The sequence below is a fragment of the Labrus mixtus genome, chromosome 22, assembly GCF_963584025.1.
Source record: "Labrus mixtus chromosome 22, fLabMix1.1, whole genome shotgun sequence".
NCBI lineage: Eukaryota > Metazoa > Chordata > Actinopteri > Labriformes > Labridae > Labrus > Labrus mixtus.
In genome coordinates this window covers 12,840,311-12,857,968 of record NC_083633.1, presented here as the reverse complement: position 1 = coordinate 12,857,968, position 17,658 = coordinate 12,840,311, and the positions used below count along the sequence as shown (strand labels likewise).

Below are 17,658 nucleotides of genomic sequence, written 5' to 3'. Positions count from 1 at the left end.
AGGTGTTGGGCGCAAAATGGAGTGCAAGAGCTGTCTGTTTGTGTGGATTTGTGTGTGTGCAGGTTTGATGAAATATGGTCCCACGTAGATCAGCTTCTTGCAACTCTGACTCTACAGTGAATCAGACTCCAGCCTTACAGAACAGATGTGAAAAAAACACAGTTTCTCTTACTCTATCTCTTCCTCTCCCTCCCACTCAATTTTCAATCTTCAATTTAATTTTAATCTTAATTTTAATTTAATTTTAATTTTAATTTTAATTTTATTTTTTCTCTCTCTCTCTCTCACACACACACGCACACTAACAAACGCACACACCATCTGACCCCACAACAGTCTGCATGTCTTCATGATAATCTCCATGTCCTGGCTGTTCAAAGCGTAGGCCCCCTGTCTCATCACTTAAATAACCGAGAAATGCCCACTGTGCAAGGAGATAAGAGGACCTTTCATCGAGTGCTTCCAGATAGGAACGAGTGAACTCTCACACACACACACACACACACAACAAACACATGCATGGGCAGATGAGTGCCAACTGCCAGAAGCCCCCTACTGATGAGTGTTATAGCTGAAAGGGGGTTGAACAGACAACCAAGAGGATACTACAGTGTTCTTCTTGGTTATGATTGAACTTGTGCAACGAACCAAAGTTGTTCCCCCCCCCCCCCCCCCCCCCCCCTCCTTGTGACTGTCAGTTGGCTACATTTGTACGGCTATGATGTAAAAAGTCTTGCCTTTACATGTCGTCATTTTTCTGCTCGAAACGATTTCTCTAGAAAAAAGATGTCTCCATTCTTGAACTGCTCACCTGCTGTGTCTGGCATTCCTTCTGTTAATCACCTGCACATGGTTAGCCTTTGTGTGGTGCCACGCTAGACGAGCAGCATTTTTCAGTGTGAAAATGTCTGCAACAAGTTTAAACTTCTGCAGGTTTCCCTTGACTCGTTGAATTCATGAATCCAAATTTTGCCCTAGTTGCAAATTTAGGAACCTTGTCAGGTTGGGGGAACTTGCTGAGACATTTCCTGCTCTCCCTCGTCTCTCTTTCTGTGAATCTTTTGTCTCTGCGTGAGCCGACTCTACGTCTTTTGATTGATGGTGTTTTGATTGAGTTCACTTTCAGGGTGATGTTCGGGTGATTTCCCCCTCCGCTTTCAACAGACAGGATAGCTGTCAGAGAGTCTGTTGGCTTGCTGACACGCAATCCGCTGTAGGTCGGGGGAAAAGAGAAGACGAGACAAACGGGAGATGGGCCTTGACAACTTGTTGGACTCTGAACAGAACAGTAGGACTTCAACATATAGGGGCAATCGTTTCCTTTCAAACAAGCTCAAGTGTTTTAGGCACACTACAGATGAGAAAACGATCATTTCTGAACACGCCTCGCAGCAGTTGTGATTTATTGTTTTGGGCAGTGTTTCAGCACTTGGATATCTTAAACGATAGTGGAAAAAAAAGGATTAAGGACTCGCTTGGGAGGGAGGAATGTTGCCCGATTGTGCTGTTGTGACTGGGGGTGTTCGGATGTGTGCAATAAGGTGGAGCTGACATAAAGTGTTTGCATAGTGATTGGGTGTAAGTCCCTCAAGGCTACTTACATGCATTGTATTGGTTCAAATGTTTGAGTCCCTGCTTAACAAAAGGAGACAAAAGCAGAAAGAGAGGGACAACCAGATGACAGTTGTATGCAGTTAAAGATCGAATAAATGTCTTTTACAATATTTTATAGACGGAAAATCTAAGCTGCTGGTTCATACCAGAGGAGAATGTGTGGTCTGGGTTTTACACTTCACAAGTGTTGGAAAGGAGGGGTCTCTTGTGTCTCTTGGAGGGGGGAGGGGGGATGGGGGGCTTGTCACCTCTCTGAATTCTGTCATGCCTACAAAAGACTTGTTTGTTTTCTTGTGTAACTGACTGCCACCTCCCACTAACTGACCAAACACTGCTGTGGGCATTACACAGAAGAGTTGGGCAGGGGCTTTGCCACCTTAACTGTCAGTCACATGAGTGAGAAATCAGGACAGAGAGAGAGAGAGAGAGAGAGAGAGAGAGGGGGGGGTGGGGATGACATGCAGGAAAGGAGCCACAGGTCAGATTTGAACCTGGGCTGCCCACTTAGAGGACTAGAGCCTCTGTGCGGCAAGCGCCCTAACCACTTGTCCACCGGCGCCCCCCTCACCTCATAGTCTCAATACATGCGTGTGTGTGTGTGTGTGTGTGTGTGTGTGTGTGTGTGTGTGTGTGTGTGTGTGTGTGTGTGTGTGTGTGTGTGTGTGTGTGTGTGGCTTCTTGGGAGGCGAGTGTGGTTGTCACTCAAAGTGACAGCTGGGCAGAATGTGTTTCAACAGTTTAAGTTGGTAATGACAAGCACAAACAGACAAGACAGACACAGTGTGTGGCGTACCGGGTCTGAGATTTATTTGTGTTTTTTGACCGCAAGGGGTGTTTGTTTGTTTGTTTGTTTGTTTGTTTGTCGTAATACAGAAAACAAGTGTGTCATTGGTGTGGCTGTTTTCACGGGTCAGTAACGGCCCTCGTCACCTCCTCCTCAGCTGTCACCCCCTACGATGCATAACCCCCGAATGTGTGACCCATCAATGTGCTCACATTGTTCTGTACAGAAGCAAATAGTATGTTTAACACACCAGGCTTGAAAGAGCAATAACAAGACAATGTTGTGCTGTAAACACATTGCTGATCATAATAAAGGCTATCCAATGAGCTTGTTTGTTAATGTGTTAAACCGTCTGATATAGGAATGTGTACAGTGAACATAACTTAAACAACAACATCAATGCTTCTGCCTAAAGGGTCATCTATTTTTAAAAAGTCCTGCGTAATGGCAAACTACACACAGAGTGTTTTTTTTTTTTTTTTTTTTTACCCCCTGTCGCATCTTCCTGTGACACACCCTTTCCATGGTTCAGCCCATCCTCTCCATGTGTGTTTGTGGGATCCCGTACTCGCAGCTGTCCGGATCTAAAAGAAAAAAAAGAAAAAAAAGAAAAAATTACAAGTGTACAGTCGCACTACTGTGATTTGAATTGATGCCACTTGATTGCACGGTCAATACGTCAATCCGGTTTTAAGGCCTCAGCTCTTGTCTTGTTCTGCCTCATTAATCCCCGCGTCGCGTCTTCCCATTACCCCTTTTGCGTCTTTAAACATTACAGTCCTTGAGTTTTTAAAACACTCATGGGTTACACTTTGTTGATTTTTCCATTTCAGTGTTTGCCCGGGCCAGCCTTTGCTGATCATGCTGTATTGCAGTGCACGGCTTTTCTTTGAGAAGCTAATAGATAGCTGACTGATTCAAATTGCTAATCTGACAATGTTTGACCCAGCTAGGCATAGCTCAGCTTGTGTGTTAAAGCCATACACCCAACATTAAAGAAGAAGAACAAGTAGACATACTTGATCAATCCCTGAGGGCAAATTCGGTTTTTGAACTCTGTTTTTGAATATGCTACACACACATGGGCCAGGATTACACACCACTTGCACTAATCGAGACATGTCAGAGTGAAGGGCTGCACATGAAAGAGCAGTTTTGGAGTTTGTGACTTGCTTCAGGGGAAGTGCTCGGGAAGTGAGCTGGCAACATCAACCAAACCCGATTCCACACCTTGGTCCAACGGGGGGACTTTAAATGATAAAATGCGGAGGCTGCGGTGGAACATCTGGGCTGCAAAGCGCCACGTTGTCTTACAGGCCCGGTGGTATTGGTCAGAATCTACTTGAATCCAACCATTTGACTTGAACTGGGACAACCGTAGTTCTCTCGGGAAGTGTGCGCAGATCTCTGGTGGCGAGTTGGAGTGTTTCCCTGAGACACGGGGAGAGACAGGTGTGGATTGCCTTAGATAAATAAACACAGTAGCCAACAGATACTTTGTCTGTTCACACTGTGGGTGAATGAGAACCTCCATTCCAGAACATTACTGCACCACAGCTGCTGCTTAATGTCACAGTCCTGCAGAGTGACTAATACTAATGTGTGGTATTGCATTTGTATGTGTGCCTTTTGTCACTCGGTCGCCCTCCATGAATCAGGATTTATGTCCGCAGCAGCTGCAAAACGGTAACAGCTTGGCTGCAGTGAACTAATTGAACTTCATGTTGCTTCCCATTATTATTGATCCAAGTGTTGTCGGAGTCGCCCCGTGCTAGTTAGCGGTTAGCTTTAGGCCAGGCTGTTGAGCCGGTCTGTCCGCACCCTCCTGTGATTGGCCCTTACGTTGAGAGAGAGACCTGCAAAGTGACCCGATCTACATAAAGTGACAACACCCCCACCAAACACACACACACACACACACACACACACACACACACACACACACACACACACACACACACACACACACACACACACTTGTGGAGCAGATATGACACGCTCTTGTGCTCAGCGTGGTGGTGCAAGCTGTGCAATCTGACCCATCTTCCTGCCCGGCTTCAACAGTATTATCCCCCTCCCTGCAAATTTCATCTGGGCTCACCACCTGTTGTCAGCTTTCACCCAGCCAGTGCCCTCTGCAGACCTATAGCCATCTGTTTTCCTCTATAGGCACCAGAGCTTACAGTTGTGCCAGAAGTAGGTTTGAGGCCAGACTCAAATCCCCCTCGGGGCAGAAATCCTAGACTGATCCAATTACTCCCGTCTGCAGCTTGAATCACACCAAATCAACTCAGACTGGCAAACACTTAAATCAACACTTTGGTAGAAAGGTTGCACAGTAAACAAGTCGAAGCTGTTTACATGCAGTGTAGAGATGACAGAAGAGAGAATTTGGCCCAACCAGTCCTGTTGAAAGTTGCTAAAAGGAAGTTTTTTTTTTTTTACATTTGACACTTACATGCCTCATTTAAAACCATGGAAACACCGTTGGTTTACAAAAGTGACTTTTTGTGTAAAAGAGAATAACCCCGCTCTCTCTCTCTTTTTCTTCCAGATGGCATCCACCGCGTCGTGGCCCTCTGCACGCTGCGCGTCACCATCATCACCGATGACATGTTGACCAACAGCATCACCGTGCGCCTGGAGAACATGTCCCAGGAGCGCTTCCTCTCGCCCCTGCTCAGCCTCTTCCTCGAGGGCGTGGCGGCCGTGCTCGCCACCAAGCGGGAAGCGGTGTTTGTGTTCAACATCCAGAACGACACCGACGTCCAAGGCTCCATACTCAACGTGACTTTTTCAGCCCTGCAGCCCGAAGGGGAACAGGGCAAAGGGACGTTCTTCCCGTCTGAGGAGCTGCAGGAGCAGATCTACCTCAACAGGACTCTGCTCAGGCTCATATCCTCTCAGGAGGTAACGCACAGATCGACACAAACATAAAAAGGCATATGTACATGCTCACTCAGGAGCACACACAATTTTAAAAAATAATAGGAAAAAGTAGCATTATCCTTCCTCTCTCCAGGTTTTGCCATTTGATGACAACATCTGCCTGCGGGAGCCCTGCGAGAACTACATGAAGTGTGTGTCAGTGCTGAAGTTCGACAGCTCCCCTCCCTTCATAGCGTCGGAAACGGTCCTGTTTCGCCCCATCCACCCCATCAACGGGCTGCGCTGCCGCTGCCCTCTCGGTTTCACGGGAGACTACTGCGAGACGGAGATCGACCTGTGCTACTCGGGACCCTGCAAGAACAACGGGAGATGCCGCAGCAGAGAGGGAGGCTACACCTGTGAGTGCATGGAAGACTTCACAGGTGAGTCGTCGACAAGGAAAAGAGAAAAGTGTTTGCACAGTGATTAAACGTTTTGTATGAACTTAATTATATTGTGCATAGAATACTAATTGCACATATGTGGTGCTAATCTCCTCGTATTTAACATGCCACAGCAGCTTTTTTTTCCCTGAAAGAAAACGTTTGTATAAGGGCTCATTATGTACCTGACAAAGGCTTTATGACTCGTGCAAAACCGCCAAACCGCACTGACAAGTTGTTTAAGCACTCACCACCTATTGTTGTAGCTTGAGGTCGACCCTAGTTCAGGAAAGGAAAGCATGTGCACACACACCCACACACACATACATTTATCTGCATAGAAGATTTATTGCTTTATAAAAATGTACGGAATGCCATATATACTTGTCGTACCAGATTCTTCTCAGGTAACACAAAAACAGGCAAATAGGTTTTGGGATCAGTGAACAATAGTCATATTCTGGGATGATTAATTACTTAAGCTGGACATACATGTTAATCGAAACTGATCGCACAATCAAAAGGATCCAGAAAGTACGTTCTTCCTCAGCATTCCGGAGTGTTGCCGCTCATGTATTCTTTTTTTCCATTGAAGTGCTTTACTGTAGGAATTCTACTTCACCGTTTTGTTGATTCTTGATGCCAAACTCGATGGGTTTCTTCAGGATATACTGTAGCGGGCACTCCTTCAGTGACACATCTATAAATCAGACTTCTTGCAAATCCACCCTGCAGCAATTGGCAGACAGACAAAGTTAGCACCTGGATAATAAAAATGTACACAATTACAAGATGCACAACTCGGAAAACAAAATGCTGATTACTCAGTTTCTTTCTACTTGATGTGTGCAGAGGTAACTGTTAATTAAATGTTAAGCCCTATCAATTTCAGTATACTAAAGTTAAAGTTTGTGTCGCTGTCTTCAAGTATCTTAAAGATCAATAAATGCAATCCTTGAAGTTTTTCTGCTAAACTGGCACGAAAAAAAAAAACACTGATAGAGTTACCTATCTGCCCGGAAACTGGCGGTTACAGTCAATCCACACAGCATTCCACATGGCGGGTAATTTATGGGAGGCTTCAAAAGCTTTCATCGTTCTCATTGAAATCATTTTCCAAAATATTCCACCATGTCAGGGATATTCCTGCAAAACTTCCCCCGCCATGTACATCTGATACCTGATTGGCTGTCTCTCCCTAATTGGGCCTAGAGGGTCTCTGACAGCTGTCATCCCTCCTCTCCCCCGTCTCTCCCAACACTCTCCCCATTCTCTCTCTCTCTCTTCCTGTATCATATCTGATGTTATTACCTCATTATACCCGCTTTTGTCGATCGTTGGCAGCGTCTCGCCTTCTTCCCCCAACTCTCCATATCCATCCTCCCCGCTCACCCATCAAATTTCCCTTACCTGTGTCGCCTTGTCCCCCCTCTTTTGAAGGTCACAGTTCAACTCTAGATAGTCAGGGGCCATAATGGCGCTGATGACAAGGAGGGCCGTTCTGTCCTCCTTGGGTTTCCTACATACAGGGAAACAGATCCTTATAATTCACCCTTGGAAAAAAGGATTATGCTGTGGAGAGAAGGGCTATTAGCTGGTTCCAGGCTTTGGGGTTGTGTGTGTGTGTGTGTGTGTGTGTGTGTGTGTGTGTGTGTGTGTGTGTGTGTGTGTGTGTGTGTGTGTGTGTGTGTGTGTGTGTGTGTGTGTGTGTGTGTGTGTGTGTGTGTGTGTGTGTGTGTGTGTGTGTGTGTGTGTGTGTGTGTGTGTGTGTGTGTGTCTTGGGTGGACGAGATCATGTCTGGACAGCGAGTAGATGTACACCACTGCATTGGACACACAATCGCACAACACCAATAATATTAGGCAGAAAGAGATCTGCTGATGTATTAGTGAAGGAATTTATATGAGCTGAGCCAGGAAACCAGACCCAGCTCCCTGATTGTACAAAGCAAGAGCAACATGGTCATTTAGGAGGAATTTCCCATGGGGAGACCCATTGCGCTAAGAAACCGAATTGGATAATATAATATAATGACTTTATACCAACATGCAGCCATCCAGTTATTTACTAAAGGACAGACTCAACTCAAGTCTGGCTCACAAGACCTGTCCACAAACAATGACCCACTTCACAGTGGTTGTCTGAGTTTGTTTGTTTGATCTCTTGGAGGAGATGGCTCAACTAACCTCCTACATACAGTCAGGCTAAATAACGTGTCGATTTGTTCAAAGCTAAGACGCTGAGTTTTAAATATATGGCACTCAGTGACATTGCCTTTCATCCTATCCTCATCTTAATTCAATAAACGTTCAAACAGTTGCACATCTGTACATGGAAAAGTGAATGTTCTGATCACTCTGCTGATTGTCTCATAACAGTTGAGGATGAGTGGAACACAGAGGTAGCTCTTTAGTGGGTTTAAGTTTCGACCCTGTCTTGGGGCAAGAGCACAACATAAAACTTTAAAAAACAAAAAATCAACATTTTCTATATGCTAACCACAGCACTTTATGTTACTTTGAGGACACTCAGTACATTCTTCCCTTATAAAATGTGCAAAGCTGATCATTAAAACATTTCAAATGATGCATTTGTTACATCCATTGTGTTTGATAGCAGTTTTCCTACACGTATCTCCCTGCAAAGTCATGATACAAATGACACACGGTTAGTGATTAAAACCTCACATTGTATCTTTGATGTCAGTTCCTCAGGATAAAACAGATTACTCCAAACCTAACTTAAATTCCACCTCTAAACAGAGACGGTGGTTCATGCACACGCTCCATGTATGGAGGTTGTCGTACTTACTCTCTCTCTCTCTCCACGATTTCTGACTCTATCCACTGTCCTGTCTCTAAATAAAGGCTTGTGCCTTCAGCCCTAAACAGAAACATGACTCTTCCACTGTCATTAGCTTTAGTAGACAAGACTGTATTGTGTTTACAGCTGTGGTTCATGCATATTAATGTACTGATAAAAAGATATTCTCTCCTACTCCTTTTTTTTTCCTCCAATCCTCTGGTTTTCTCCAAGTATGGCCAGATGACAGCGTAGCAATGACTAAGGATCCATTAGGCCGACGGTCCAACTAGGACCGAAGGCCGACGATCACCTTGGTGTGTCAGGGCCTTAAAATTGGTGGTGGGTGGATCATAAAGGGCATGGAAAGCACGGCCATATTGCTGTTGTTTCTCAAAATGAAAATCAGGAACTTCTTGTAGGATCCAAACAGATGACGCATCGTACAAGTCTGTTTTTCAGTCAACTGTGGACAACATGCTTCACTGAAGTAATATAATGATGATATCAAATTGATGGAGTAATGCGATGACAGGTAGTTTAGCATTCACTCAATCCAGAAACAAAACGTTCTTCTGCAGAAAAGCCAGCGTTGTCTCGCAGTACACTGTTTGAAGAAGTGGCCTTTTCAAACCAAGGCAGCAGCGAAGTCGTCAATCCGTTGTTTTTCATTGTAGGCGACCACTGCGAGCTGAATGCGTCATCGGGAAGCTGCATCCCTGGTGTTTGTAAGAACGGCGGGGAGTGCGTGAATCACCTCGCCGGTGGCTTCATGTGCCAGTGTCCCGAAGGAGAGTACGAAAAGCCCTACTGCGAGATGACCACGCGCAGCTTCCCCGGGCGGTCCTTCGTCACCTTTCGAGGCCTGCGGCAACGATTCCACTTCACTGTCTCCTTCACGTGAGTACTATGTTGTCTTCCTTTTGTTTCCTTTTTTGTCTGTTCGTGTCTTTACCAATTAACAAATTCCTGGGCCTTTGTGTTAATGGACCTCTGCAACATGAAGCTAACTGTTTGGTATACCAGGTCCACCTCAGTTTGGCTGGTCTTACCTTCTCGCAGGGCTGAACTGGCAATATTGCATACTGGGCATTCTCTCAGGGACTGGGACATTTCTTGGACAGAGAGAAAATTATCTTTGAAAAAGGAATACAGTCATTAAAAAAAAATGCTGATGGGCCCACAGAGCATTGGTTATATGTTTCTAATGATAGATCATCACGTCTCCCACTGGGCAGGCTCACCCCCCAACACAAAAGATAACTACTACTCTGTCATGTCTAAATGGATCTAACAATGCGTTTATAAAGGGGGGGGGGGGGGGGGTCACAGGGATGGCGTTTAGGTGTGTTGTGTGTGACTGGTTGTGAGTTGCCAGTTTGACCCAAAAAATGCCAGAGCCATTTTTTTCCCCCAGTCCAACCCTTCCTGCTTCCCTAAAAAGCAGTCCTGCTCGGTCAGGAAATGTTGTCAGTCATCGACAGAAGCAGTGTCCTCTGACTAGAAGTAATAAATGTTTCACACTGTAACTCTCGCTGGCAGATTTTTTTTTTTTGTTTGAAACCAGCAAAAAAAAAAAAAAAGTGTAGCCTTGACATTTCCGCTCAAGTCCTCACAGTAAATCTGAGCTTGTTGGAGGTGCAGGCCAATAACTGCGGTACCTTCACTTTGCTGCTGTGTTTGTAGAAATGCTAGAAGAAGATCATTCTGAGTATTGCACGTTCTTTAGCATTCTATACATGAAGACATTCTGAATCTTAATCAGCTATCAAACTGTCTTTCTCCATTTTGTTGATATAACTCCAAACAGTAAATGCTTCATACCTTGTCAAAGCACATTAAGAGCAGTACATGTCTGCTTTCAACCGTAAATGAAGCTGTAGAAATAAACAGTTTTGTTTTTTTGCGGCTGGTTAAAGAGTGCTACCTAGGGCCTGCTGGGACTTGTCCACGCGTTTCCATTGTGTCTTCATTTTCTACTCTTAATACACACAGGCTCACACACTTAGAGCAGCATGAAGAAGACGCACACAAACTACATCTGCGTGTGCAAGTTGATGATTGGAAAATAACCCCTGAATTTGCAAGTTTGCGACACGATAAATATTTCAAGAGTAAAACGTTTAGGGCATGTTTTCTCAGACACCCAAAGGTAATATGTGTTTGTTAATGCGAGATCAGACACCGTGGCGGTGAGAAAGGTTTGCAGCGCAGTGAAAACAGGAAAGGCTGTGTGATGACTTTCTTTTATCAGTGTTTGGCTACAGCCGTCCTGACTTCCTGCCCCGCTGACCTAACTGGCATCTGCCGGCTGACTCTGCTGCCCTCACCTTACACTAATAACACACACACACACACACACACACAAACAGAGACACATTTAAACTTTGTACCGTCTCATACACTCATGAGTAGGTTGTGGCTCATTAACCAGGCCTTTCCCCCCCCCTCTCTCAAATGCGCTGATACACTCTTGCATCCCCTCTGCAGCCACATCCTGCCTTTCCTTTCCAAGTGGCTTTTCCTCAAGGAGCTCCACTGTCTGTTTGAGTTGGATAGGTGCTTAAAAAATGGGACTGGAAACTTGAGCATGAGCAGAGATAAACAGTTTAAATCCACTCAACCAAATATTTGTGATAAACCTGAATCTCCAATATTGTATTTTAAACATGACTTCAGACAAAATGTAAACAAACTAAATGACTGTTAAAGATGCTACCGCGTTCTGTATCTATTTTTGTGTCGGTTCCACCGCTGTATGACCTTAAATGAAGGACCTAAAATCCTCCTTTCTGTCTCCTCAGGTTTGCAACAAGAGAGAGAAACGCTCTGCTTCTATACAACGGCAGATTCAACGAAAAACACGACTTCATCGCTTTGGAAATTATTGACGAGCAGATCCAGCTCACCTTCTCAGGAGGTGAGGCCTCATTGTGTCTTGTTCGTGTGCGTGCGTGTGTGTGTGAGTGAGTGTGTGGGGTGACCACTTTAAGTAATTGACGCCATCAGCTACAATGTAAGTGTTACACTCGAACAATTCCATTTAGCTAAAACAACTTACACCACTCTTGCTTAACCAGTCTTATCCACATGCGTGAGTGTTTTCTCAAGTATGTGTTAGACACTGCATGTGTACAAATGTGCCGTCGTTTTAATATGTTTCATACTGTGTGGATTATTACATTGTGCTAAGGTGAGAGGGATGGATGTTCTGAGAGCAGCTGCTTCCTTTGAGAGTGAGCTGCCAGACTGATTGATGATGGCACACACACTGAACTGTGCAAAAAAGCACCTACTTTACACACAAACACACACACACACACACACACACACACACGCAGTCCGAAGCAGTTGGTCACTCTAAACACACCATGTTCCTTTCCAACTTTCCAACCTTAGCATGCCTGCACACCTTAAATATGTTTTTAGAATTGCATTCTCTGACACACACACCCTCAGACGTCGTTAAAACTGTTGAAGGTTGGATTGCAGATCAAACACTTCTTTTTTTTTTTGGACGACGGGCGGTTGTTCTCAAAGTCGGTCTACTTTCCCATGGTACCGTACAGGGAGGATTCCAGTTCAGTGCGATTAAGTTGGGTGAGACCCATTTAGGAGCGCTGCCAAGTCCGTGTGCACTTCAAATCTGAAATCAGACATGACTCATCAAATGAAATATTGTCATTCTTATTATGACGGATAGTTATTGAGAGGAGTGGGAGGAGCTTCTATGATTTGTCTGCGGTACATCTCCTTCAGTGCTGGTCCATTATCATGCGGTTTAGCTAACACAAAGGAAAGTAGGACATACGGTCACATGCTTTGCTGCCCTTTTTTCTGTTTTCTAATGTGCACAGCCAGAAAGCGGACACATCACTTATTAACTCTCTCATGCACTCAAACACGAACAAGACACACACATAACTTGTCAGTGTTGCTGTTGACTTGTTTGCAGAGCGGTGGATTTTCTGGCAGGGCCGCTCCCGTCTTTGACAAACAGAGTAAATCTGCTCTCATTGTGCTCTACTGTCTTCTTACTGAGAGCCGTTTTCACATTATGCACTATTGGAGAATGTCCTGCTGCGTTCTCACATCAGCTCACTCTGACTTGCTGCGGAAAAAATACTCGGGGTCTGGCAGGATTCCGCTTGAATTACGAGTGAATAAATGTGGCTTTTTGCGTTCACACATGCAGCGCCTCCTGGAAATATCCTGAGTTTGTCCTGCAAGTGTCAAAGCCCTGACTGTTTCCCTCTCGTTTCCCTGACTTTCCCTCACACCGCTCACTCATTTTCCATGAAACCGCTTTAACTTTTACCGCACTCAGTTATTTTCCCTTTGCCCTTTATCCCCTACCCCCGTCATCGTACATGTTTATACTCCTCCATGTCAAATCTCACTCCATTTACTATTTTTTAACCCCTCTGATTTTTCCCTCTTTCCGTTGTGATTCAGGAGAAACCAAGACCACCGTGGCTCCCTACATACCAGGCGGGGTCAGCGACGGCCAGTGGCACTCCGTTCAGCTCCATTACTACAACATGGTAAGGAAATCAATAACCCCACCTGACGTTACGTGCCGCCTCCTCTACTAAAATGTTAGAATGTCCTTCATCTTGTGGATGTAAACGTGACATGACAACTATTCAAAGTTCATGTTTGAGGTTTTTTTTTTTCAATTGAGAATTAATCTAGTTAAATAGTGCCTGTTTCCCCCTGAAGATCAAGTCCAATGAAGATCAAAATTAGCACTTCCTGGGAAATGAAAAGTAAAGGAGTTATATCGAGGGAGTTCAGTGAATGAAATGTGGATTTCCTTGATCAGCAGAACCAAGTCCAATGACCTTGACAGCAAATCCAGATTCTTTGGCAGTACTTGTTTGGCTAGCGTTATGAACTCTGACAGTAGCTCGACCCCTCTTCCTTGCAGTTTTCTTGCAAAAAAAAAAAGTACAGGGGCTTTACGAGACATCAAAGATCAACAGCTGTATCTTCACATTCAATTTTCCAAATTTCAGTAAACGGTGGATTGACGTTCCCACGAAGGGCATAGCATGTGATCATATTGCTTCTTTATTATGTTCAATCTTAGATTAGAGATTAGAAGAGTTTACATTTCAGTCAGTTGTTGGTGTTAATTTCTCATCAGACTTCCAGAGCCTGCAGTCATTTCTCTTATATTACCGTTTAACCAGACAGAAAAGAATACAACAATGGCCTTCAGAACATGTTTATTATCAAGTTTGTGCCTGGTCATTAACAATGCAAGTCTTGTAATGTCAGTTTGTCAGCTGCACGTAGGAATCTTCTGGTCAGTATTCTACCACAACGGAGAAGACGACGAGTAAAGTAGTGATGTTGTTCTGGGCGTATTTCTTAGCCTGTAAAAGCTCATATGTTACCTGATTAGCACATGCTATGCTTTTTTCTGAGAGTTCCACCCCTCTTTCATTACGTTTTTAAAGATGATTTCTTCCCTTTGTGGATCTTCCACCATGTGTACAACAACACTGGGTGTTGTGACATCACTGGCCTGACCCAAGACCTCCAGCATCGCATGTCAGCAGCAACTTACTGCACACGTTTCAGACTGAAGTTGTCCAGCCCTTTTTGTGACTAACATCTTTAGAGCCCCCTAGTATACTCAGCTGCCTTTACTTTAAAGCATTCATCAAAGCAGATGAATCCAGCTGCCATCATGTATTGTTTTAGCTGGAGGATCATCACTGTATCTATTTCTTGAGGTCTATTTAGACTGTATGTTTGCATGCTAAACAGCATTGCCTTTGTGATGGTACAGACGACTGCTATTAAGTTGCTACAAGGTCACTATCACTTGGATTCATTGCATGACACAGTGTTTGCTCTGAAAAGCTCTTTTTTTTTTTTGATGTGTCCTTGGAACGGACAGATTCATTTGCATGGTTAAACAAGTTTTCTGTTTTGATTCTGTCCTCTGCAGTTTGTTTTAGTTTTTCTCTTGCTCTCTACTACTGTACATGCAAATCAAGTAGTACGCCCACAGAAACACGCTCATCACACTAGTATTAAGAGTGTTTATTAGTGTTATAAGCCTGTAAAGTGGGGAATGTATGCGTTCTGTCTTAATACAGACCAGGGATTTGCAAAGCAGGTGACACATTCCGTTGAATTAGCCTGAGGCCGACTGTAACCCTGACAAAGTATCAGCTTTTCTTCACGTGTTGAATGATCAGAAGTTGGATTGACGGATGGTAATTTAATCCCACGTCAGTTGCTGGGGGATTAGGGGGAAAAAGTAGATGGCAGAAAGGAGCAAAGTTCTCACTATAGATTAGTTGTGTTGACATGTGAATGCATTGACATGCTTGAAGACTCACATAAATCTGCCGAGTATGAAAGAGCACACACATTTGTCTGTAGATATCGTTGCTTGCATAGCCTAGAGAGAGTTAAGACCAGGTCAGGGCAGAATAGTCCGACTGTGATGTCATCCACAGTCATGTCATGCACATAACCACTCAGGTTATGTGTGGTTTTGTGTCAGAATTTATACCTTACTACAACTGATTTCCTGTTTTATAATCCATATACTGTAAGCAGGAATGCATGCACCTTTGATTTTTTATTTTTTTTAACAGTTAAGCATAAATAGTTGTCATAATGTATATTACCCAAAAAAAATACTCTATATAAGTGAGATCCTCTACTAGTGTTGTAGTACTCAAAATCGGTCTTGGTCTCGAGATCACTTTTTGAAAGTCTCAGAATTGAAAGTATTTTTCAGCTACATGGAAAACAAAATTATTCTCAGTGTTCACAAAGGGTACATTTTTAGTCTAACTTTACTAATTCCTAGGTTAGAAAAAAAAAGCATTTAGCCATTGTTAAATCATGCTCACACTTGCAGATGATTGATTAGTTAAAACAGATCGCAAACAATGCATTGAGATCTCTCTTTCACTCTTCACTTAACAGATGAACCAATACTGTGGGTTCACACAAGCCGATCTAAGGTGGTTCCTCTCATATAAGCCCCAGTTGTTGTTTTTTTAACGGTCATAACAGCACGCTCACACAACACTGATTGCGTGCTGATTTATTGGGTCAGATGATGAGGCGGTTGAAGTTTTGCATGCTTTTCGAGGGTGCCCTCTTTAAAAGAGCTGCTGCTGCTCCCTTCAGAAAAAAAGCCCGGGTGCCTCTTCTTAAAAACAGAGGTGAAAGGTCGGGGGGGGGAGGGGGGGGGGGGGGGGGGGGAGGGTTGGCATGACAACAGACATGGACTTGCCATTGTTATAGCGATCTGGGTCGGTTGGAAAGCTGTGTGTGTGTGTGCGTGTGTTTGCATCGTAGGGGGGTCAGGCAAATAGGAGGCTACCGTGTGAGTGTTTGTGTGTGTGTGTATGCGTGTGTAAGTGTCTGAGCATGTGTGAGGTGGACGTGTGCTTTCAATGTGTGCATATGTCCGTACTTCTATTAGACATTTCACACAATTGAAGTGGAGGGATAAAAACATTTGTGAAATTCCATGGTGTGTATAGTTTCAAGGACATCTGAGCGGGACATGGGAGGCAACGTGTGACAGCAACATCTCCGACACAAAAACAAGAACAGAAGAAGCATGTAGATGGGTATTCTTGAAGAATCGAGAAGTTTTGGCTTGGCTATGTTTTTTGTTGCTGGAGATAGTGTAATTAAGCCGGACACTAGGCAGGAAGGAATGCATGATTTACTCTATTTTAATTCATTTAACCATGACCATGATCTCACAGCAGGATCATATTTAAAAGAAAATAAAATGACTTAAGTGTTACTTTGGCAAATATGGACTATTTACATCTAGACTGTGCAGACAGCATTCCCAGACGGTCTTAGCTGGCTCTTATCACCAGCGAATACTGAAAGTTCACTCTGCTTCTGCGATTCCTCCCTCACACTCATGTCTGGTGTTGTTTATAGGGCAGGACTTTAATCACCGGGACATTATGCGCAAATGACTTCACAGCACAGCTTGAGTTACATTCTAGATATACTGTGTGTGTTTATTTGCATTCCTGTGGACTGCTACAACACAGAATGTAACTCGCTCAATCAGCTGTGTTTGGAAATGAATCTGGGTCTCGCACCATTCACGGCTTGTCCCGCAAGCAAAGGGGCATACACTGTGTGATTTCGGCCCGATTTAGACGCAATGTTTGAGGCTTACGACTCATTTTTAGCCCGATCACACGTCATCGGTCATTCGTTGTACACTGAGGCACGACGGCCTATCACAGCCTGATCATCTGCGACATGGCAGTCGGATGATTTTCTGGCATGTTTGACATTTTGCTCATGGAACTGCACAGACTAGCACAGTGAGAGCAAAGCCACGAGCCAATTCGCAGACTGCAGGACTTCTTTTTTTCTCCTTATTACATCTGCACAAACATTGACAGACAGTGTCCGAAATCACCATGGCAACAGCAGGCATGCCTGTTTAAGCTTTGGAAATGCTGCTGTCAGCCGTAGGCCTATTTGAGCCGTGCATATGGCAACTGAGATAGCCTACACATCTATCTGACTTCAGCCTCTGTCTGTGCGCTCTGTCAGAGTGAGCTCTCAGGTCATACCCACTCATGTCGTACAGTGTGAGCAAAACAATCAACTTTTGCAATGATTGATGTTTTAGACTGAGTTTTGGATTCTAAACCCATCAGTCATTGTGACAAACCCACAGAGTGTTTAGCAGCGTGCCACCTTCACCCCCGTCCCTCTACCGGCTTTACGGATCATTTCAACATCTTTTACTTACAAGTAGATGTTTTGCTTGCATGGCTGAAACTTTACATTTTTAGGTTGGATTCCGAACACTCCAGCTTTTCTAAGCAGCTGATTTCAGCAACAAGAGCTTTGAAGAATGCTTTCAATATACAACGTATGTGTCATTTTTTTGGTCAAATCAGCAATGAGCATCAAGTCAGTGAATTGCCGAGTGTGTCTAAATATTTCTATTTTCGGAATCTTGCACATTGAGTTTATTTTCTGAACAGCCTTCATCTGGACAACTGCTTTGAACACTTATCTGTTCTTTTCAATAAATAGCTGCGCCTCTCTTCTTTGTATGTTCTCTCCTCCTCTTTGTTGATGTCTTAGATTTCATTGGGTTTCCACGACAAGTAGAC

The 17,658-nt window shown here is 44.1% G+C and overlaps 1 protein-coding gene across 4 annotated transcripts in view; it reads left to right on the top strand.

The window, feature by feature from the left end:
- Nucleotides 1-17,658, top strand: part of celsr1a (cadherin EGF LAG seven-pass G-type receptor 1a) — a 68,578-nt gene that overhangs the window by 23,318 nt on the left and 27,602 nt on the right. For all 4 annotated transcript variants that reach the window (XM_061029620.1, XM_061029618.1, XM_061029619.1 and 1 more), the window contains exons 2-6: nucleotides 4,953-5,308; nucleotides 5,421-5,709; nucleotides 9,190-9,412; nucleotides 11,317-11,432; nucleotides 12,968-13,056. In XM_061029620.1, coding sequence (XP_060885603.1) covers nucleotides 4,953-5,308; nucleotides 5,421-5,709; nucleotides 9,190-9,412; nucleotides 11,317-11,432; nucleotides 12,968-13,056 — 1,073 coding nt within the window. The remainder of the gene's footprint in view (nucleotides 1-4,952; nucleotides 5,309-5,420; nucleotides 5,710-9,189; nucleotides 9,413-11,316; nucleotides 11,433-12,967; nucleotides 13,057-17,658) is intronic.